Source organism: Panthera tigris, chromosome C1, assembly GCF_018350195.1.
Source record: "Panthera tigris isolate Pti1 chromosome C1, P.tigris_Pti1_mat1.1, whole genome shotgun sequence".
Taxonomy (NCBI): Eukaryota; Metazoa; Chordata; class Mammalia; order Carnivora; family Felidae; genus Panthera; species Panthera tigris.
The window spans coordinates 164171426-164193337 of record NC_056667.1 but is presented as its reverse complement, the minus strand read 5'-3'; the positions used below and the strand labels follow the sequence as shown (position 1 = coordinate 164193337).

Sequence of the window (21912 nt, the reverse complement as noted above, 5' to 3'; positions counted from 1 at the left end):
ATCTGTGAATGCAATTTACAGAGGTTCCTACGAAGAATTTAATTTAACAGAAGGAGAGAATACAGAGGAAATACTCTTTTTACTACAACAATACAAATAGAATCTAATCTAAAATTTTAATGGCCTTTTAGGCCAAATGTTAGGTGCCTCAGAACAGAAGAAATGAACTGTTTAACAATGCTACTGTCAATTTGCCAGCTGTGTTTTTCTTCTAGTGTTAATTCACACTCATAAAAAAGATCCCTTGAATGTTTACATTTTAAGTACCAGATTTACAAAGTTTAAGAAAAACTGGAGAACCATCCTAACTATGAGGGCACGATCATTTAGGAATAACCAAATATAAATAAATTGAAAGGATACCTGAATGAAACAAATTTATAGCAAGTAGTAAAATATATATCACTTATATTTGAATCAATATCAATAAACAGAAAATGCAGTCAATATTAAGAAAGCATTGCTACCTTCCAACAAATCCAGAATGTATACCAAAGAGTTCAGTTTTCAACAGATAAACAGGCTTTTATTTTTATTTTTTATTTTTTTAACGTTTTATTTATTTTTGAGACAGGGAGAGACAGAGCATGAACAGGGGAGGGTCAGAGAGAGGGAGGCACAGAATCAGAAACAGGCTCCAGGCTCCGAGCTGTCAGCACAGAGCCCGACGCGGGGCTGGAACTCACAGACTGCAAGATCATGACCTGAGCCGAAGTTGGCCGCTTAACCGACTGAGCCACCCAGGCGCCCCAATAAACAGGCTTTTAAAAGTCACAACAAAGCTTCAGTGATCAGTATCTCAAGAAAATATAAAGTAAAAATAATACAAAAACATTTTTGGGAAAACCTCAATTTGGGTGTACTTCAGAAAGTGACTCAAATCCAACACCTTTTAATAGATCAGTTTTATCATTTAAGACCCTTAACATCAACCTCTTCCAAAAATCATCTGGACAAGTGATAGCATGGCTACCAAAGTCATAGTATTATTCTTTAATTTCTAACAGGTTTTTGGAGTACTTTACTTATGTTAGACACACTAGCTAGGAATTCCTTCCCATAAAACTTCTTCAGAAAATTTGGGTTAGAATTTATCTTCCAATATACAAAATACATTTTAATAAATGAAAATGAAATAAATGAACTCAATAAATGCACCCTACAGCTAGTTATTTTCCTTGGGATCTTCAATTTCAATGAGAGTTAGAATTATTTCAAGTCAGTTTTGGAATAACTTTTTAAAAACTAGTTTACAGGGGCGCCTGGGTGGCTCAGTCGGTTAATCATCCGACTTCAGCTCAGGTCACGATCTCACGGTCTGTGAGTTCGAGCCCCACGTCGGGCTCTGGGCTGATGGCTCAGAGCCTGGAGCCTGCTTCCAATTCTGTGTCTCCCTCTCTCTCTGCCCCTCCCCCGTTCATGCTCTGTCTCTCTCTGTCTCAAAAATAAAATAAACGTTAAAAAAAAACAAAAAAAAAAAACAAAAAAAAACTAGTTTACAAAATGGATTTCACATGTTCAACATTTATACTCAACACACAATATCCTCCTTGGCCACACTATTAAGCAGCTCAAATCAAACTAAACTAAAATCAAACTCTGGTGAAATGTTAGTTTTTATCAAGTATGAGATGTAAGAACTATATTTAAAGCTCCCATTTATTAAAACCATTCAAATAACTAGACTGTGTACATTCAAAATTTTGGTTTTATAAAATGATCATAAAAGCTGAGTATATAAGTTTTTATCAGAAAATCATTCTTAAAAAATAGCTACTGAATAAAAGACATATCTCAAATTTACTCTAAGTCCATCTACCTATAATGCATAATGAAGATCCTTATTTAGACTTTATGAGCTCCTTCTGAAAAACCAAGACTTGTGTTGTTATAGAAGGTGTCCTGAGGCAGAATATTTTACTTCCCAATAATGTTCAATAAGTAATTGGTTTATCACAATGATATTCTGATAATGGAAGGGGGGGAGTCTGGGGAGAGAAATAGGGAGATAGGGCAGAAAGAGAAAGTGGGGATAAAATCTGTTAAATTGCTACTTAATAAAAAATAAAAAAATCCTCAGCTACACAAAAATAGATTCTACTATTTAAAACGTTTCAAATTTTACTTGTAACAAATGACTTGGATTATTAGGCCTGATCTGTTTTCTGAACTATAGTAAAGAGGCCTGACAGACTAGACTGTCAAAAGAAGAATTAAGTATCAATTTGGGTTCATAATAAACAAACACAAAATTTTTTCTTAGACTTTAAAATAAAAGGTTTATTTTTAAGTATATCTCCAAATTAAAAAAGAAAGAAACAAAGAAACAAAGAACATGTACATTCTTACACCTTTATTTGGAAAGGTTCTCTCCAAGATTAGTCCTAAGCCACCAGTAGGTTTACCAAGTTATAAGCTTTTTGTTGTACAGAACAAGACCCCTATTTTCTTTTCTTTTTTTTTCTTTTTAACTGGCTTTATTTTTTATTTTTTTTAAATTTACATCCAAATTAGCATATAGTGCAACAATGATTTCAAGAGTAGATTCCTTAGTGCCCCTTACCCATTTAGCCCATCTCCCCTCCCACAACCCCTCCAGTAACCCTCAGTTTGTTCTCCATATTTATGAGTCTCTTATGTTTTTGTCCCCTTCCCTGTTTTTATGTTATTTTTGTTTCTCTTCCTTATATTCATGTTTTGTCTCTTAAAGTCCTCATATGAGTGAAGTCATATGATTTTTGTCTTTCTCTGACTAATTTCACTTAGCATAAAGACCCCCATTTTCTCATCCTTCAGATATATCAAACGACCAGTCAATAATCTCTAAGTCCACATTTTTAGCTTACATATTCTCAGATTCAACCTCAAATATACTTGCTCTAAATGTTCTTTAAACCCTGACTGTCTCTCCCACACAGAAGCAAAAAACACAATTTCAAAGAGATCCTTCTGGTTGACATGAACAGTTAATGTATACGAAAGATGATTTCCTCACATTTCTGTTAGAGTTTTGCTCTCTTACTCCAATGGAAGCACAAAAATTTAGCAAATTCTAAAAGGTATCTGTCCCAAAGGGGGCAATAAGTAGAACTAAGAAACACAATATGGTACCAGGGAAGTACAAGATGAGGGTGTAAAAGATAGAAGAAAAAAAAAAAATCAGAAGAGACAGCAGTTTGAAGAATATAGAAACATTTCTGGTCTTGCAAAGCAAATACATGCAAATTATCATGCTATATGAAAATATCAAAGACTTAAGAATTGGATACCTTCATGAGGATTTGTCATTGGAGAAGAAAAATATTCAGATTTCCTTTACTAGTTCTAGTATAGGTTGTCTACCTCAAGTTTAATGTAATGACCTCACAATAATAAAATGACATTCATACAGCCCTTCATATGCTTTCTCAATTCATTCTCACAAGAGTCTCATCAAGTAGATGCTATTACCACTGCTTTACTAATAATCAACTTAGAGTTCAAAGGGATTAAATTCTTAATAAACAGCAAAACAGTGCTTTCACTTTTCAGACACATATAGTATTACAAAACAAAGAAATTCAAAAACTAAGCAGGCAGTTGCCACAGTAATACAGTAGGCCAGTAGGGCCTGGTTCTTGGGCTGGACGAGGCCCAGGTCTGCCCTCTTAGGCTGAGATTAAGTGATCCCAGGCAAATCAGAACAGGCATCATGAATAGAAATACACAGAAATGCCATTTTGGTGAGGCATATCTGCTGTTTCAGAGTCAGCATCTGGTGCACTTAACAATAAAGATATTATATTATTTCCCAAATTACTTAATTTGCATTTGTGCTTATATTGAAAATTTTTTGTTTCTACAAATTAATTGAGTTATATTCTTGAAACCCCCTTCCCTGACATATGGGAAAAAAAAAAAAAAAAAAGGAGAAGCAGTTATACAACACAGAATGTTTAATAAATTTTAAAGTGCTAGATTATGACTGAATCATCTACTTTAAAGATCCCCTTCACATAATCTGTCCTGATTTCCCTTTATTCTCCATTCCAATTAATTCTATAACTTTATAGATAAGTCATATGCTTGATTTAATCTTGATGCATTTAATCTTCTTGTGTTTATACAGGTCTTTTAATTATCAGGTGATTGAATACAAAGTGCTCCTTTGCAAGAAAACCTCCTTTTGGACTGCTGCCATTTAACAAAGAGGACAAGATTTGCAGTTAACTGTCCACTATGGAAGATACCAGCTACATGCAGTGTTTTAAATTTAAATTATTAGAAATTAAATAAAATTTACAATTCAGTGCCACGGTCACACTAGCCACATTTCGACAGCCCCACAGCCACATGTGGCTTGTGGCACCAATACCAGACAGGACAAATAAAGAGTATTTCCATTACTGCAGAAAGATCTATTGAAAGCAAAGAGTTAATCTTCATTTGCATATTTTGCTCTACTCATTCCTTTACTCCATGCCCATACATTGAATCAATAACTAATAAAGTGGTTAAAGTGCTTTTTGTCTATTGAAGAAAAAGCTATGTTGACTATGTATTAAATTATAGTTTCCTGAATATATACATGATTTATAATTTCAGTGAATTAAAAGGCACTCCTTTACTTATTCCTGGGGCTCCAAGGTTTGGCTTTTCACTGTCCTGCTGTCCTGAAGGGGTAGAAGGCTCACTTATGGAAGGGTATTCTACTCTTAAAGGGCTCAGGACTGCTCTAAAACCCTAGTGGCACAATCCTAAGAAGGTGGCAAAAGTGAAGTTTAGGAAAGGAAAGCTTGCTAAATGGAACAGACTGAAGCTATTCCTCTGGTGGCGAATTACATTTCTCCATTAATTAAAATATGTTTTCCCCCCGGAATAAGCAGTAAAAGAGCAACAATGACAAAAAACCTCACCTGCATGTAGAAAGAGGAGCAAACTGAACACCCTTCTCTTTGCATTCCCTTGTTATTCGTTCTTTTACATTTCTACAGAGATCCACAACCCTAGAAAACAAAATTGAATACAATATTAAGTTTTCAAATAAATTACAAAATTCTAACAAATGCTAGTTTATCTGGCATCCTTCAAGTCAGAAATTCTAAGAAACTTTCATACTTATTCCGTCAAGAATGAACAAGAGCGTTGATCATTCAAATTGAGTCTTCCATTCATAGCTTTAAAGGGGCAAAGTTCTCCCTTTTTTTGCCATAGAAAAGACAGAAGTCAGAAGAGCACACTCAAGCTTCCTGAAGGCAGTTTCCTACACTTAGGTAAACCCAATTTCAAAATTAATTTAATCACAAGATTTTAAAAGCTTTTTTTTTTTTTTAAATTTGTTTTTTTTTAACGTTTTATTTATTTTTGAGACAGAGAGAGCATGAACGGGGCAGGGGCAGAGAGAGAGGGAGACACAGAATCGGAAGCAGGCTCCAGGCTCTGAGCCATCAGCCCAGAGGCTGACGCGGGGCTCGAACTCACGGACCGCGAGATCGTGACCTGAGCTGAAGTCGGATGCTTAACCGACTGAGCCACCCAGGCGCCCCGAAAAGCTTTTTTAAAAAGCTATAATGAACAGGTTAATGAAAATTCAGTTCTGGGTTTACAGGAATACCAATCTGTGTCCATGTCTAAGATATTTCCCTTAATATAAAAATAATTTAGTCAATAATCGTGAGGTTATACCAAATGTTCAATAGCCTTTTGTGAAGCTCTGAGCTAAAATCTACTTTAACAAAGACTTACTGGATGTTAACTGGATGTCAGCAATGTATAAAGCTGTGCTAGACTGGTATTAAGAGTCAGTGAAAACAGATAAGTAAGAAATAGTTCATAAAGGGAATGGGGGGATTGATAATATTTAATAATATTAATCCTTTTTCTATCTTTTAAATAAATTTTTATTTGAAATAATTTTATTATTTTTAAAATTTTTTAATGTTTATTTATTTTTTTGAGAAAGAGCATGAGTGGGGGAGGGGCAAAGACAGAGGAAGACACAGAATCTGAACCAGGCTCCAGGTTCTGAGCTGTCAGCACAGAGCCTGACGCAGGGCTCCAACTCACAGACTGCAAGATCATGACCTGAGCCAAAGTCAGACGCTCAACCGACTGAGCCACCCAGGCTCCCCTTGAAATAATTTTAGATACAGAAAGTCACAAAGACAGTCAAAGTGTTCCTCTTTCCCTGGTTTCCTCTAATGTTAATATATAACCATGACAGATTTGTCAAAACTAAGAAACTGACTTCAGGACATCACTATTAACTAGAACACTTTATTTATATTTCACCACTTAATTTTGACTCCAAGATACCACTGTTTTAAAATATAAAGGCATCTGATTTCTTTTGTTTAGTTTTTGATATAATTTTTAAGGCCCTAGTTTGGAGTGCAAGAGATCTAATAGTGATGCATTCATACTTTGGGAACATGCTCAGGAAAAAGTTCTAAAATGGAAAACAGATGTCAATCAGAGCTTCTAGGTTGGAGATGCAGAGACAAAAGATTTGGCTGACAAAAGATTAATCTATTTTTTAATGTGAGATGTAATATTTTGTTATTACTGTATATTGTTTCATTTGGAAAATAAAACTCCTAAGGTACATATAAGCCATCTTATTCTTCAATAAACATCCTGACAACATACTGACGCTGATTCTGTGTTTCAAATCTTAGTCTGTTTAGAATCAGGAGAATGGAAAAGGTAACAAAGAAGCACAAAAGACTGGGCCATCTCTAGTCTAAAGACTGATTTGACTGTGTGAGAGCCAATTTGATAAAAACCATAACATTTACATGGATTATGCTTTATAAAACACATTAAAGTTATCCATATTTCCAGTAAGAACAAAGAATATATGGTTAAAATATAAATATGGAAAGGGGTTTAATGGTTTGTTAGCTATTTTATTAGCATGTCAAATTTAATTTTTTTAATATATGTGTCTGAAAGTTTTATAAATTCTAATTTTACAAAACAATTCTCTTCAGTTAAATTGTGCTTAATTCTATGAGAGTGTAGACAAATACAATTTATCAGTGTTATTTATGCCTCACCTATGGAATGGGTAAGGATGCATGTTTTTAAAATATCTCCTACTAAAGTATTTAGATTATTGGAATTTATTGTGTCTTTATTTTGAAAATCCAACTTGTAAAACAAATACTTTAAACACAAATAAAACCTACTAAGTAAGCTTTAATAGCTACAGGGATTAATGAATATTATAAATTTATAAATAAGTTCTTTATCATGACTCTAGAAAGTGGAATTTAAGTGCTACATAATAATATATGATAATTTACAGTAATAATGAGCAGGAGATGGGACAAATAACATGACCAAATGGTTAAAACCCTCAATAGGATACTTTCTAGAAATGATTTGTACAGAGGATGTTCTTTTTTTCTCAATTTTTTTTACTTCAGAGAGAGAGAGAGGGAGAGAGAGAGAGAGAGGGAGAGAGAGGGAGAGAGAGGGAGAGAGAGGGAGAGAGAGGGAGGGACTGGGGGAGAGGGGCAGAAGGAGAGAGAGAATCTTAAGTAGTCTCTATGCTCAGCACAGAGCCCAATGCAGGGCTCTGGTCATGGTCATGGGATCACGACTTGAGCCGAAATCAAGAGCTGAATGCTTAACTGACTTCAGACACCCAGGTAGGTGCCCCCAGAGGGGAGTTCTTGAAGTATTCTGGCATAGAACTTGTACGAAAGCCAACACAGTCCACTTGGACCAATCATTCTATGTAAGATAAACATAACTGTGTATACATTTAACTTTTCACCTGACCTATTGGCAAATTTAACCCTGTTGACTATTTCCTACTTGAAAAAAATTTTCCTGGGCTTCTTTCACATCACTGGTTTTCCTCCAAATCCTCTAGATATTATTCTCTTTTGCTAGCTCTTGTTTGTATATCCAAACAAAATAAATTTTGGGGTTCCCTGGACTTCTTTCTTAGGTCCTCTTTTTTTTCTTCATCCATACTAGCTATAAGGGTTTGTATCTACTCCCTTGGTTTTAATCACAAGCCTCATGCTAATGTCTCCAAAATCTTTAAATCTCCAACTCAGACTGTTTAGACAGCTATTTTTATAGGCTACATTCTTACATTATTCCCAAGTTCATTCATAGGAGTCTATTCAGAATATTCATTGTGCACTCAACAGATACAGTTATTTTGGTAGGACTACTGAGAAATACACAAAAACTAGTAAGGCAAATAACCCCTTAAGAGACTTATACATGAAAAGGCTAAGCAACCTAATAACGTGTGAGACTTGAAGACTCTGACTCCATGGGTTTCTGCTAAACATGGTCTCTACCTAGGTAAATGTTAGAGAGAAAAAACAATTTGTTAAATGGGTAACAAGTAAAGTTTCTATCAGGAATGTAGCTGCTTTCCATTCATTTTGTTTATGAAAACTTTAGCTGATGAAGTTGTTTTAATTGAAAAGAAACCAAATATATAACCTGTATAAAACAGTCAGATGTCAGTAAGTTGATAACTTTTTTTCTTTACAAGATTTATCCCCTTGTTAAAATTTAGTTACCAAAAATTGTGAATAACAGATTGATACTATAAACTGTTGTTTTACAATGCATGGAATATGAACATCAATGCACCAAAAGTCATAACCCATAGTAGACAAAGAATGAATGCAGAAAGTAAAAAGTCCTCTGGGGAAGGGAAAAAAAGAGTTAGGGTAGAACAAAAATGTTAAGATATGTAATATCTAAAAGGTAGATTCATGGGAATTTGTCATGTACTTTATTATTGATTTAATTTGTAAATTTTATAAAGAAAACATAAAATGTAAGGCATACTAGAATAAAAATGTACTAACAATCTTAACAGTTTTTATTACTGAGTTAACTCGTGAGTCCATTTAAAAAAAAATTTTTTTTTAACGTTTATTTATTTTTGAGACAGAGAGAGAGACAGAGCACGAATGGGGGAGGGTCAAAGAGAGGGAGACACAGAATCTGAGACAGGCTCCAGGCTCTGAGCTGTCAGCACAGAGCCCAATGCGGGGCTCGAACTCAGGGACTGCAAGATCACGCCCTGAGCTAAAGTCGGATGCGTAACCGACTGAGCCACCCAGGCGCCCCTCATGAGTCCATTTTTTTTATTTTTATTTTTTTTTTTTTAACGTTTATTTATTTTTGAGACAGAGAGAGAGAGACAGAGCATGAACGGGGGAGGGTCAGAGAGAGGGAGACACAGAATCCGAAACAGGCTCCAGGCTCCGAGCTGTCAGCACAGAGCCCGACGCGGGGCTCGAACTCACGGACCGTGAGATCACGACCTGAGCCGAAGTCGGCCACTTAACCGACTGAGCCACCCAGGCGCCCCAAGTCCATTTTTAATAAAACCACTTCACATTTCCTCATCGGTTTTTATTATTAATTCCCTAACCAATATTTGTATACCAACATTTGTGTATATGTGTATGTGCATAACATAAAAATAGAAACTATACATAATATCTTAAGTTGGATTTCTTTTAGAAATCTCTTAAATGCAAGAATGCAAGTTAAGATCTTGCTTAATAGTAACCATCCAAAATCAAAAGCTAAATCATATATTACAAAAGAAGTTTAACACTGGTTTTATAATTTTGGGGGATGTTCTACAGAACCTTCAAGCATATTAAGCACTTAAGAATTTAAATCAAAGCTAATAAAACTATAGACTGACACTTAAGTGCTCACTAAGATTCTTTAAAATATAGACTTCAATAACACCTTCCTTCTATGGGACATGGACAAATCTGTCTAAAAAAAAAAAAAAGCTGGCAAATATGACATTCTGATGAAGGTGTTAATATAAATAAAAGTGATCACCTTGTTTCAATGTTTCTTTACAAAATTTTCAAAATTTGTATATTTGTGCAAAGATATATTATTTCAACAACTCCTATAGCATAATATGAGACATTTTATTATATTTTACCTGTCCCAAGGAGCAGAAGTCTCAAAAGACTCTCCTAATACATAGTATTCCAAACCCAAGTCCTATTAAAAAAAAAGACACAAAAATCAAGAAATTACAACAGATGCAGAAGAATCAAGAATACTGTCATATTGTTAGTATTTCACATAATTGTTAATATCACATGTTTCTAATTTAACCTCCACTGTTCTTTACTCTCCACCCCATAAAAGCAATGGAAAGTGGCCCTGAGTGTGAGCTACAACCTCCAGGAGGACAGGAACTTTGTCTTGTTCTCTTTTGTACCCCTGGCACCAGGCAGTGTGCCTGATACATGGCAGGAACTCAAATATTTCTCCAAGGAATGGAGCCTCTGAGAACTGTCTATGTACATGTAGAGGATACTAGCAGAACAGATTTTTTTGGGAGCCTAAATAGTAAATTAAACAACACTCAAAAGTGGTCATCAGGATGGAAGGACCAGGGCAGCAGGAAAGTAGGAGCAGGGGGGACTAAAGGAAGAAGGTAGATCTCCCTTTCCTGAAATCAACTTTTCTTTAAAAAACAAATTAGAGGGGCGCCTGGGTGGCGCAGTCGGTTAAGCGTCCGACTTCAGCCAGGTCACGATCTCGCGGTCCGTGAGTTCGAGCCCCGCGTCAGGCTCTGGGCTGATGGCTCGGAGCCTGGAGCCTGTTTCCGATTCTGTGTCTCCCTCTCTCTCTGCCCCTCCCCCGTTCATGCTCTGTCTCTCTCTGCCCCCAAAATAAAAAATAAATAAAAAACGTTGAAAAAAAAAAAAAATTAGAAAATATAGTGCCTCTCTTTGTAGTAACTAAATAAGATAGGATATCTGGAAGCACTTCTGCTAGGAAAATATGTTTTATAACACATAAGATATAATGCTTATATGATAAGTAACTTATAATACCCAGAATACAATTCTGTTTTAATATCAAAACTGGAAAGAGCAATTCATAAGCCACCAGAGATGCAAAGATAGAAAGAATATTTTATAAGCAGAAAAATCAATAAATGTTAAGTTTTCACTTCTAGTAAAATGATTCACTTCAACTCTACCACTGGTTGGCAGGAAAAATCCCCAAATTACTGATCTAAAATGTGTCGCTTTTCTTCTTGTGCATTCATTTACGCAGTAAACACATATGTGGTGACAAAGGTATTAAGCACTGGGAAAATAAACAATAAAACAATCCCTCCCATCTCAATACTGCTTCTGATTCAGTTTTAACAGTGTGTAAGCTGTATTTGTTACAGTTACACATCATTTTCTAGAATTCTGAATTTAGTAATATGGGAAAATGGTCAATATACTTAGAAAATGCTCAACAAACAAAAACTTGTGGATAACCAAAATGCTTACTATGGGAGACCCTGGGGTAGTAACAGTCTATGGAGGTAAACATTATTATAAGACCTAAAATCATCTATTACTTTTCATGATCTGTAAATCTCTTAATTATAATTTTTAACATAGCAAACAAGCAATAAATGTAATTTCCCTTATCAGCATGGGGGAATGGAGTGCCCAGAAAAATGCATATGCTTCAAATTCACTGCAACCTAAAATTTAGATCTTACCTAAAATTAGTTTTGAAATAAGAATACAATTTAAGCTTTCTAGAGAAGTAAAAACAAGTTTTATATAAATTTATGTAAGTATTTCCTTCAGAACAATTTCCAAGTGAAAAATTAGAAAATGCAGTATTTGGGAAAGTCAAATTCTCAATAGGATATCTGAGAACTCATGTTTTAAAATAAGACCTTTCAAATTACATAAACAAGCAATATTTAAAAAATATAACCCTAACAATAGCAGAAAACAACTAAGAAACCTGAGTTTATTACAGCCAAAGTAGAAAAACAAAATAAGTAAATAAACTTTTGAAAGAATACTTTCATATCAACAAGTATAGTAGACTCTTGGACTAATAAAGTTTCTCACAAGTAGAAAATGTTGAATTAGAAAAATTTTAGAGCCCAAATACAGACAAATTATTTCTTTAATTCTACATAGTAATCATCACCAGTGAACCAACTACTACTTAGAATCAAGTTAAATACCAATTTTTAATGAGTTAAAGAAAGATTATACATATTTAAAACTTGATTATGAACCAAGTGAGAAATGGTGCTAAATAAGACAGCTCGATTCTAACCAAGCAATGTTAGGAATGGCATATTCAACTTCCAGATAGAGAAAGTCACCATTCTTTTAAAGAGGAGAATGATCTATATAATCTTCAAATTCCTCAAAAGCAATATATGGAAGATTTAATTGGGATTCTGAAGGTTTGTAGCTAGTCCTACATTCATGTCAAATGATGTGCTACATCATACTAGGTTAAAACTTAAGAAAATAATTTTATTCATTCAAAGTAAGAAAAAGGATTATTTGCAATATAAACTGACAAGGAAATATGAGATAACTTACTCGAATATACGCAATGACATAGGTCAGCAAATAACCTCTCTGTCCATTATCTTCTCCAATTGCCAACCCACTGTAATTAAAGAACAAACTGTTAATATATTTCATACGTATTTATGAAAAATATACAAAAATAACCAAACTAATATAACACCTCAAGGTAACTGTTTAACAGATTAACAAATATTATACTGCATCTCATTTTTATTGTAATCTAATTTATCAGAAATATATCAAAGAGTTGTCAAAAGAATAAATTGGAGAACAAAAACCTAAAGATACTTTTAATATTTCAGTTTGGTCATTAATTTCAAACTTGCATCCATGAAACTAACAAAACTGACTCATGAACTCAACTACTTCTACCAACATTGACAAAAGTACAGAGAATTAGCCATGAGAAACAAGCTTAAGTAAACTTTAATAATCTTTACAAGCATAACAAGATACTTAAAATACTTATTTTATTCATATATTTTATCCATATATTCATGTATTACTATAGCCCTATTCATATTTAAAGATGTATAATGATTGACTATATCTTCCAAATACCAAGAAGTTTTCTGAATACCTGGGTACATAGTATATGAAGTATTAGACACACTGTTTATTTTATGAAAATATGAAAAGTATGACAAAACATACTTACACAGAAATATTAAAGTTTATGAAGCAGCATACAGATAAGTACCAGACAAACAGGTAAGGTTTTATTACTATGAACACATCAACTATCCATTTCAATTTGAAAGTAGTTTTATCCACAGAAATTATATTTGGTGATCTAATTAGAACTAATCCCATATAACATATAATTCAGTCCAAGCACTTTGCTTTGTGAAAGTCATTCTTATGTTAAAAGACTAAAAATGATTATTGATTTTACTACCTTCAGTAAAGAGCTTTTTAAAAAAATTTTTTTTAACGTTTTATTTATTTTTGAGACAGAGAGAGACAGAGCATGAACGGGGGAGGGTCAGAGAGAGAGGGAGACACAGAATCTGAAACAGACTCCAGGCTCTGAGCGGTCAGCACAGAGTCCGACGCGGGGCTCGAACTCACGGACTGTGAGATCATGACCTGAGCTGAAGTCAGACGCTTAACCGACTGAGCCACCCAGGTGCCCCCAGTAAAGAGCTTTTAATTTTGCTTGTTCTCATCATCAGGCAGAAATTAAATTTTAACTATTCTTAGTCAACTAAAGAAAACTTACCACAAACTCCCAAAGTATCTACCAAAAAAAAAAATCCCTCAATAAAACCAGATAGAAAACTGTGACTTTCTTGGGTCATAATGGATGGTTAACTTCCATGCCTCTCCCCTCAGTACCCTAATTGTTCCTCCTTCGTCTCAGTATGCTGAACCCTTAACCATGGTGTTGCCCAAGACTCGGGTCTTGAGCCTCTGTTAGTTACACCTCTTCCGGAAAAATCATTTTTCTTATTACTTCGGTTAACACCTATGGTGAAGTTCTTCCTTCTCCTGAAGTTTTGCTTGGATTTGGCAGTAAGTAAACATAGTAAGTGAACAACATAGATGTGCCCTTGTGCTATACAAATAATGTAAGGCAACTGTAGGCTAGGATGTATAGGCCAAATCAGATATCCTTATAGCTGCATACACACGAATCAGTATCACCCAGAGAAGTGGCAAACACTTGATGGAAGCGGCTCTAGTCTAGAACCACTTGAAGATGGGGTGCAAAGAGATGAAACAAGAGGGGTTGTTCGTATTAGCAGAATGTTAATGAGCAAAGAAGACAGAACCTAGGTCAAGCAGTTGCGAGTGAAAAGTAAGAAGCAACAATATAATTCTGGGTTGGATACAAATGGATTTGAGGTGAGAGGTAGGAAGTCAAAGTTCCAAAACAAAAAGGCAACTAGTCAAAAAATTGCTGTGGCAAGCACGGGGAGGAAAATATCTGAGCCTATACCTCACATAGACACGAAGCAGTCATATACTGAGTCCAAGAAAGAAAAAGCACTACTGAGCTGGGAAATAGGAACAATTCATTCTGGGCCTAGTGGTAGAAAGAGAGTGAAGACTAGCAAATGGTGCAAGAGACCTGTGCTTGGAATCCTTGAGAAGGTGCATTCTAAGCGGATATTTGGTGAGAAATAACAGATATGAACCTTTAGTAGGCTTCTTTTATATTGGATGAGAAAAAGTCCTTCTTGCAGTTCAAGGTCAAGCCATTTTTCTTTAGATACTCTTTTAGAATCTCTTGGAGCAGGGAGGGGTGGAGCAAAGGGGTCAGGAGGATCAGTTCCACTTTGGAATTCAGTGTGACAAACCACACAGAAACATGCATTTTCTTATCCCAAACCGGAAGAAATCGATGTCCATTCTAAATTCATAAACCCCAGGGGCGCCTGGGTGGCTCAGTCAGTTGAGCGACCGACTTCGGGTCAGGTCATGATCTCATGGTTTGTGAGTTCGAGCCCCACGTCAGGCTCTGTGCTGAGAGCTCAGAGCCTGGAGCCTACTTCGGATTCTGTGTCTCGCTCTCTCTCTGCCCCTCCCCCACTCATGCTCTGTCTCTCTCGGTCTCAGAAATAAACATTAAAATAATAATTAAAAAATAAATAAATAAATAAATAAATAAATAAACAAACCCCAAAGGAGAAGGAAAGTCATTCTGGGCTTGCTTTTCTGAATCATAGGTTTCCCTGCAAATTTAGCTTTTTGTAACTTCTTTCTCACTTATTCTCTGTCTTACATTTTTAACTTTCAGAACTCCATCTTCTAGACAGGATTGCCTTAAAATACAACATGTAAACAATAGTAGGGCATTGAAATTAAATGCTTCTAAGTTGCCAATTACATAGTAGCCACTCCAAAAAGGTATACGAAGATTCAAACTGCTTTACAAACTGCTTTACGCTAAAGTAGCAACATCGATTCCCTACTTTCTGCTCCCCGTCGCAAATTTCAAACATCAATTAACAAGGTTCTTAAATTTAAACCTGTTTCATGAGAAAAGGCTGGGAAGACTAATGAAAGAGGAATGAGAGACAATCTTTTTATATAAAAGAGCCATCTGGTGAACTTAATCACTCTCATGTTGAATTACATTAAACAACTTAAGCACACACTTTAAAAATAACAATAACACATTACCTTAAGTTCTATGGTAAATGTCAGTACATCTGTCATGACTGCTGACAGGGAATGTTTATTCTGTTTAGCTCTTAGAGAAGTTAAAGTATATTACTAGCAAGCATAGATAAACAACCGAAGTATGATTACTCAACATTTGCCTATTATTTTCCACTGGATCATATGTATTCAAAGGTATTTAACAGTGTTAGCGTAGGGGTGGAAGACAAGGAGGAAAATGGCTGAAATGACGCATAAAAATGTCCTAAACTGTTGGGAGTAGTTTATTTAAAAACAATCAATTCAGAGTTAATGAGGGGGTAGAACACAGGATAAAACTAAAGAACAGAAAATAAAGGATAGATTAATAATGCCCTAATTCAAAATAAAATACATGAGCTAAACTAATTTATGAAACTTTAGCAGAAAGGAATTCAGTGGTACTTTCCTCCTTCTAGTTATGTAGAAGAAATCATTGGGAAGCAAGGGTTGGCCCAGTGGCATCGTAAGTAAGAAAAATATGTCTGACGGACTTCCAAGCTGTATTACAAAACTGTAATAATCAAGACCGTATGGTACTGGCACAAAAACAGACACTCAGATCAATGGAACAGAATAGAGAACCCAGAAATGGACACACAAACGTATGGCCAACTAATCTCTGGCAAAGCAGTAAAGAATATCCAATGGAATAAACACAGTCTCTTCAGCAAGTGGTGCTGGGAAAACTGGACAGTGACATGCAGAAAAATGAACCTGGACCACTTAATTACACCATACACAAAAATAAACTCAAAATGGATTAAAGACCTAAATGTCAGACAGGAAGCCACCAAAATCCTCAAGGAGATCCTCTTTGACCTTGGCCACAGCAACTTCTTACTCAGCATGTCTCCAGAGGCAGGGGAAACAAAAGCAAAAATGAACTATTGGGACCTCATCAAAATAAAAAATTTCTGCACGGTGAAGAAAACAATCAGCAAAACTAAAAGGCAACCAACGGAATGGGAGAAGATATCTGCAAATGACATATCAGATAAAGGGTTAGTATCCAAAATGTATAAAGAACTTATCCAACTCAACACCCAAAAAACAAAACATCTAGTGCAGAAATGGGCAAAAGACATGAATAGACACTTCTCCCAAGAAGACATCCAGATGGCCAACTGACACATGAAAAAATGCTCAATTTCACTCATCATCAGGGAAATACAAATCAAAACCACAATGAGATACCACCTCACACCTGTCAGAATGGCTAACATTAACGACTGGGGCAACAACAGATATTGGCGAGGATGTGGAGAAAGAGGATCTCTCTTGCACTGCTGGCGGGAATGCAAACTGGTGCGGCCACCCTGGAAAACTGTATGGAGGCTCCTCAAAAAATTAAAAATAGAACTATCCTATGGCCCAGCAAATGCACAACTAGGTATTTATCCAAAGGATACAAGGATGCTGTTTTGAAGAGGCACATGCACCCCAATGTTTAGAGCAGTACTATCAACAATAGCCAAAATATGGAAAGAGCCCAAATGTCCATCGATGGATGAATGGATAAAGAAGATGTGGTATAGCTATACAATGGAGTTTTACTCGGCAATCAAAAAGAATGAAATCCTGCCATTTGCAACTATGTGGATGGAACTAGAGAGTATTATGCTAAGTGAAATTAGTCACAAAAAGACAAATATTGTATGACTACACTCATATGAGAACTTTAAGATACAAAACAGATGAACACAAGCGAAGGGAAGCAAAAATAATATAAAAACAGGGAGGGGGACAAAAACATAAAAGACTCTTAAATATGGAGAACAGAGGGTTACTGGAGGGGTTATGGGAGGGGGATGGGCTAAATAGGTAAGGGGCATTAAGGAATCTACTCCTGAAATCATTGTTGCACTATATGCTAACTAACTTGGATGCAAATTTAAAAAATAAATTAAATAGGGGTCTCTGGCTGGCTCAGCGGGTTGAGTGTCCAACTTCAGTTCAGGTCATGGACTCGCGGTTCATGAGTTCGAGCCCCACGTTGGGCTCTGTGCTGACAGCTCAGAGCCTGGGGCCAGCTTCGGATTCTGTGTCTCCCTTTCTCTCTGTTCTTCCCATGCTCGTGCTCTCTCTCTCTCTCTCAAAAATAAAGATTAAAAAAAAAAGTTAAAAAAAAAGAAAAGAAAAATATTTCTGAATATTTCAGTGATTAGAACCAAGAACTAGTGTGTACAGAGAAACATGAGGAAAACCAAGAGTGCTAGAAAACTACATGGAGATATTTCCAAGTATCAAATCAAAATCAAAATAGCCCTAAGTCATCTAATTACAGCCTGGATTATCAATACAGAAGATTTCTGCAATCTAAATGAAGGAAGACAGGATGAAAGCGTATTAAGAAATTATAATTACAACATAACTAGTAAGTAGCAAATAACAATAGCAAAAAAAATGAGACCTCAATCAGAGTCTGAGTTTTAATGCTTTGCTCCTGCTTTAAATAGGTATCTCATTTACTATTTTTAATGGATGAATTTGATATAAGTTTTGTTTGGTATAAACAAATTGCTGGAATTAAATCAAGAGTTCTGGGGCTTCACTATCCGTATCCAGAAAGACCTGGATTCACCTTAAAGAAGTTCATTCTTACTTTTAAGTTGTAAATGTCTGGAATCACTTGAGAAAAACAAGACTTACATTACATGACAAGGGAGTTCATGACAGTGGCTCAACTTAAAACTGACAAAATGGCTCTAATAAATACCTAAAGATTAAAATATGCTCTTTTAAGGGTGGCACAGCAGTTAGACATATTTGAAATAGAATTTAAAATGTCAGGGAATGACATTCAGTTTCATTAATTCTTTCAACACATGTTAAGTGTCTAGCATATACCAGGCATCAACAGTGATGTCCAAGAAGAGACAGTTGAAGAATTACATCTTACCTCACACAAAAAGGCATTTTGTCATCATCCTACCCCAGTCCAAGAGGAAACGTAGCACATTACTAACTAGTAATGATTTTGTTGGCTACTCTGAATTTTAATTACAATTAGAGGTACTACAAAGTGGAATTTCTCTGCATCTGTATGCATGTGTTGGTGTGTATGCTGGAGGCAAGAAGGGTCCCTGGGGGGACTGAGGTGAAACTAAGCAAATTTAACCTCATATAAAGTGATTCAAATATTACAGCATCCATTTCCCTACAAGTGCTCCTAAATAATTTTGAAGTCCCAATTAAATATTTCAATATATAAAAAATTTTTTAAAGTTTCAGCCTCTAATATTTAAGGCTATAACAGAAATTAAAAGATTTAATTTATATATAAAAGATTTTAATTTAAATCCCCTTATTTCTAATACCATGGATTTTAAGAAAAATGTTTTAAAAATCAAATTATATATATACTTCACATAACTTAGAAACTAAAAAATAGGTACATGTATATTTCAAAAATAAATTCAGAGATTAACCTGAAATCTAAGTCTTCTGGCTATTAAATGAATTTTTATGGCACAATTACTCTTAATTAATTTAGTTAAAAAAATCAGTTAATTCCCAAAAAAGGTACTCTGAGAGAGGAAAAGTAAAAGATTAGTGAATTTCATCTTTTACTAATTCGACTTGCCAATTTCAGAATAAGGTAAGAATAAAACTGAGAGGCTGATTTGCAATACTCAAACACAGTACCAAAGTAAATCAAAACTTAAGCCAAAGATTAGATCTTTTTCTAAGAATTCGGCACTTTAAACACAAAGTTCAGAAAATCCTAAAAATAAAGAGCTGAATATCATAGTGAGAAAAATATATAAAAGTGAGGCATTCTAAAACACAAGGCTACAAATTAAGTGCTCATTTGTTCTCATACATAGCAAAAAAGGGAAACTAAAGTAAATATTTACAAAGAACTCAGATTAAGCATACATACATATTTTAAACTCTGAAATTATAATAAAAGAAGAAGAAGAAGACGACGACGACGACTTGTATCCAGGAAACTTAGTTTACGTATTTAAAAAGGGAAGGGAAAAATGTAGTCCTGATAAATGGCATTTTCACTACAGTTCTCATCGATCAATCTCATAATCCATCAAGCAGACAGACAGAAACCACCCAGTCATTATTCAGTTGGTTATATATGTGAAATGTTTTCTGTTTCTTTATACCAGCAGAAAACAGTAAGTGACAAGGGGTGGAGTATAGATAATTTATCAAATTCTTTTGTTTAAAAAATTTCCTTTCACAAACATACTAATAACATGTTTTATATATATATACTATTACCATTAAATAGTAAGATGACTATGAATTTTTTCATATTTCACTCTAGCATAACAAAAGCAAATATTATAAAATTAATGGAAAAATGTAATAAAATATTTAATATATCCTAATATATATGCTTACACAAGTAAGAGCAACATACCAATCAAATTTTCTGCAAATTTTGGAAGTAAACCAACACAACATTTTAAGTTGACTATCATATATTGCTACAAATTTAATCCTTTAGGGGTGCATTAACAACTGCTTACAGATACCAGAATTTTCGATTAACATTCTCTTGGCATTATGAACTTAGAGCCATACCCAAATTTTGCAGCAATGTCATACACTTGTTTTTCATGTTGAAGAACCTTCTCACGGTCCCCCTCAAACAGTAATGTAGCAACAGTTAACTGATTTGGATCAAATCCTTTAAACTACAAAATAAAAAAAAAAAAAAGACATATACTTAGATAGATAGATAGATAAATCTTTTCCTGCAAAACAGTAAATCAAAAACATTTTGCTCTTTTTGTCCTTCTGACCTGGGCTCAAACATACCAACTCTAAAAATCGAGCTTTGGAACTTCACATGTCAATCAAAAAGAATGTTTAATATACCTGTTCAGGTTGTTTATAAACAAAACTACAGAAAATACCTAATTTCAAAGTATGCCATGGTGTCAGTAGAAATGACATATTGATATGTAATATAGCAAATAACTTGTAAGAATTATAACTGCAATAAAGAATCAAATAAAAATACCAAAATAATAGAACATAATGAATTAGCAAGATATAGGATGTAGATAAAAGTAAAAACTAACAGGGACCATTTCTTCTCTTACATACCAACTATAACTTCTTAATAACATTTTCAAAGGAGATCTTACATATAAAATTAAAATGAAAAATATCTGAGAATCATAAAAGAAAATATATAACCTCATTAGGAAAATGTGTCTAACATGTTCTAGAATGCCTGAACTAAGTAAATAAATCTGTGAATTCTTGCTCAAATTAATATACAGATTTATTCCAATTCTGATAGAAACCTTAACGGATTTCCTCAAATGGTGAAGAGTTTTTAAAATTTTTCTATGTTGACAAACAGGTAGGTAATGATGGGTAACAAGAAAAATTCTAAAAACCAAGTAGATTTATAGTAATTAAATCCACTTAATTTTTCAAGAATAAAAACTCATTTTAAAAAAGTGATACCTTTTTTAAAATTCAATTTATTTAAACTAAAAACAAAAACAAAAACAGTTCACCCGCTCCTTCTACCCCTCCACCCCTGAAAACAAAAACAGTTTGCCTTTTTCTCTTACCCTTCACCCCATCTCTGGCAATCACCAGTCTGTCCTCTGTATCTATGAACTTAGTTTTTTAATATTTTTTTTCTAGATTTTATGTATAAGAGATCATACAGTATTTGACACATTAAAATGGGGTCCACTTCTTGAGTAAGTATATAAGAAGATGTCTTAGACATGACAAATCAATTGTAAGCAAAGTAAGGAAGTTAATGGTGCTGTTACAACTGGTTAGCAATTGGGGGAGCAGAAAGTGAAGTTTAATTCAGATCTTCATCTCACACCATAAAATTGAAATAAATTCAAATAGTAACAAAGATTAAAAATTTTAAATTCATACTTAAGAAAAACCCAAGAGAGAGAAGAAATGGTCCCAATTATAGCTCTGGAGAAAGGGAGACTTTTCTAAGCTTACAAGTAATTAAATAGGGGCGCCTGGGTGGCTCAGTCAGGTAAGCATCTAAACTCTTGATTTCGGCTCCGGTGATGATCTTGCGGTTCATGGGATGAGATCTGCATCCAGCTCTGCACTGACCACCCAGACAACGGGGAGCCTGCTTAGGATTCTGTCTCTCCCTCTCTCTGCAAACCGCCCTCCACTCCGCATGTGTGAGTTCACTCTCTCTCCCTCTCTCTCTCTCTCAAAATAAACAAACATTAAAAAAAAGAAGTGATTAAATAATCACAGAAAAATATATAAAAACTTGAAACTTTTGAACCAAAAAGAAAAACTCTTACTAAAAAAAGAGTCACTTGGGGGCACCTGGGTGGCTCAGTAGGTTAAGTGTCCGACTTCAGCTCAGGTCATGATTGCACAGTTCATGAGTTTGAGCCCTACAATGGGCTCGGTCCAGATAGCTCAGAGCCTG

At 34.8% G+C, this 21912-nt stretch overlaps 1 protein-coding gene across 1 annotated transcript in view; it reads right to left on the bottom strand.

Moving 5' to 3' along the window:
- AGPS (alkylglycerone phosphate synthase) overlaps positions 1 to 21912 on the bottom strand; it is a 148803-nt gene that overhangs the window by 17680 nt on the left and 109211 nt on the right. The window contains exons 14-17 of the mRNA XM_007083917.3: positions 20052 to 20164; positions 12366 to 12435; positions 9935 to 9996; positions 4896 to 4985 (exon numbers count right to left, since the gene is read on the bottom strand). Coding sequence (XP_007083979.3) covers positions 4896 to 4985; positions 9935 to 9996; positions 12366 to 12435; positions 20052 to 20164 — 335 coding nt within the window. The remainder of the gene's footprint in view (positions 1 to 4895; positions 4986 to 9934; positions 9997 to 12365; positions 12436 to 20051; positions 20165 to 21912) is intronic.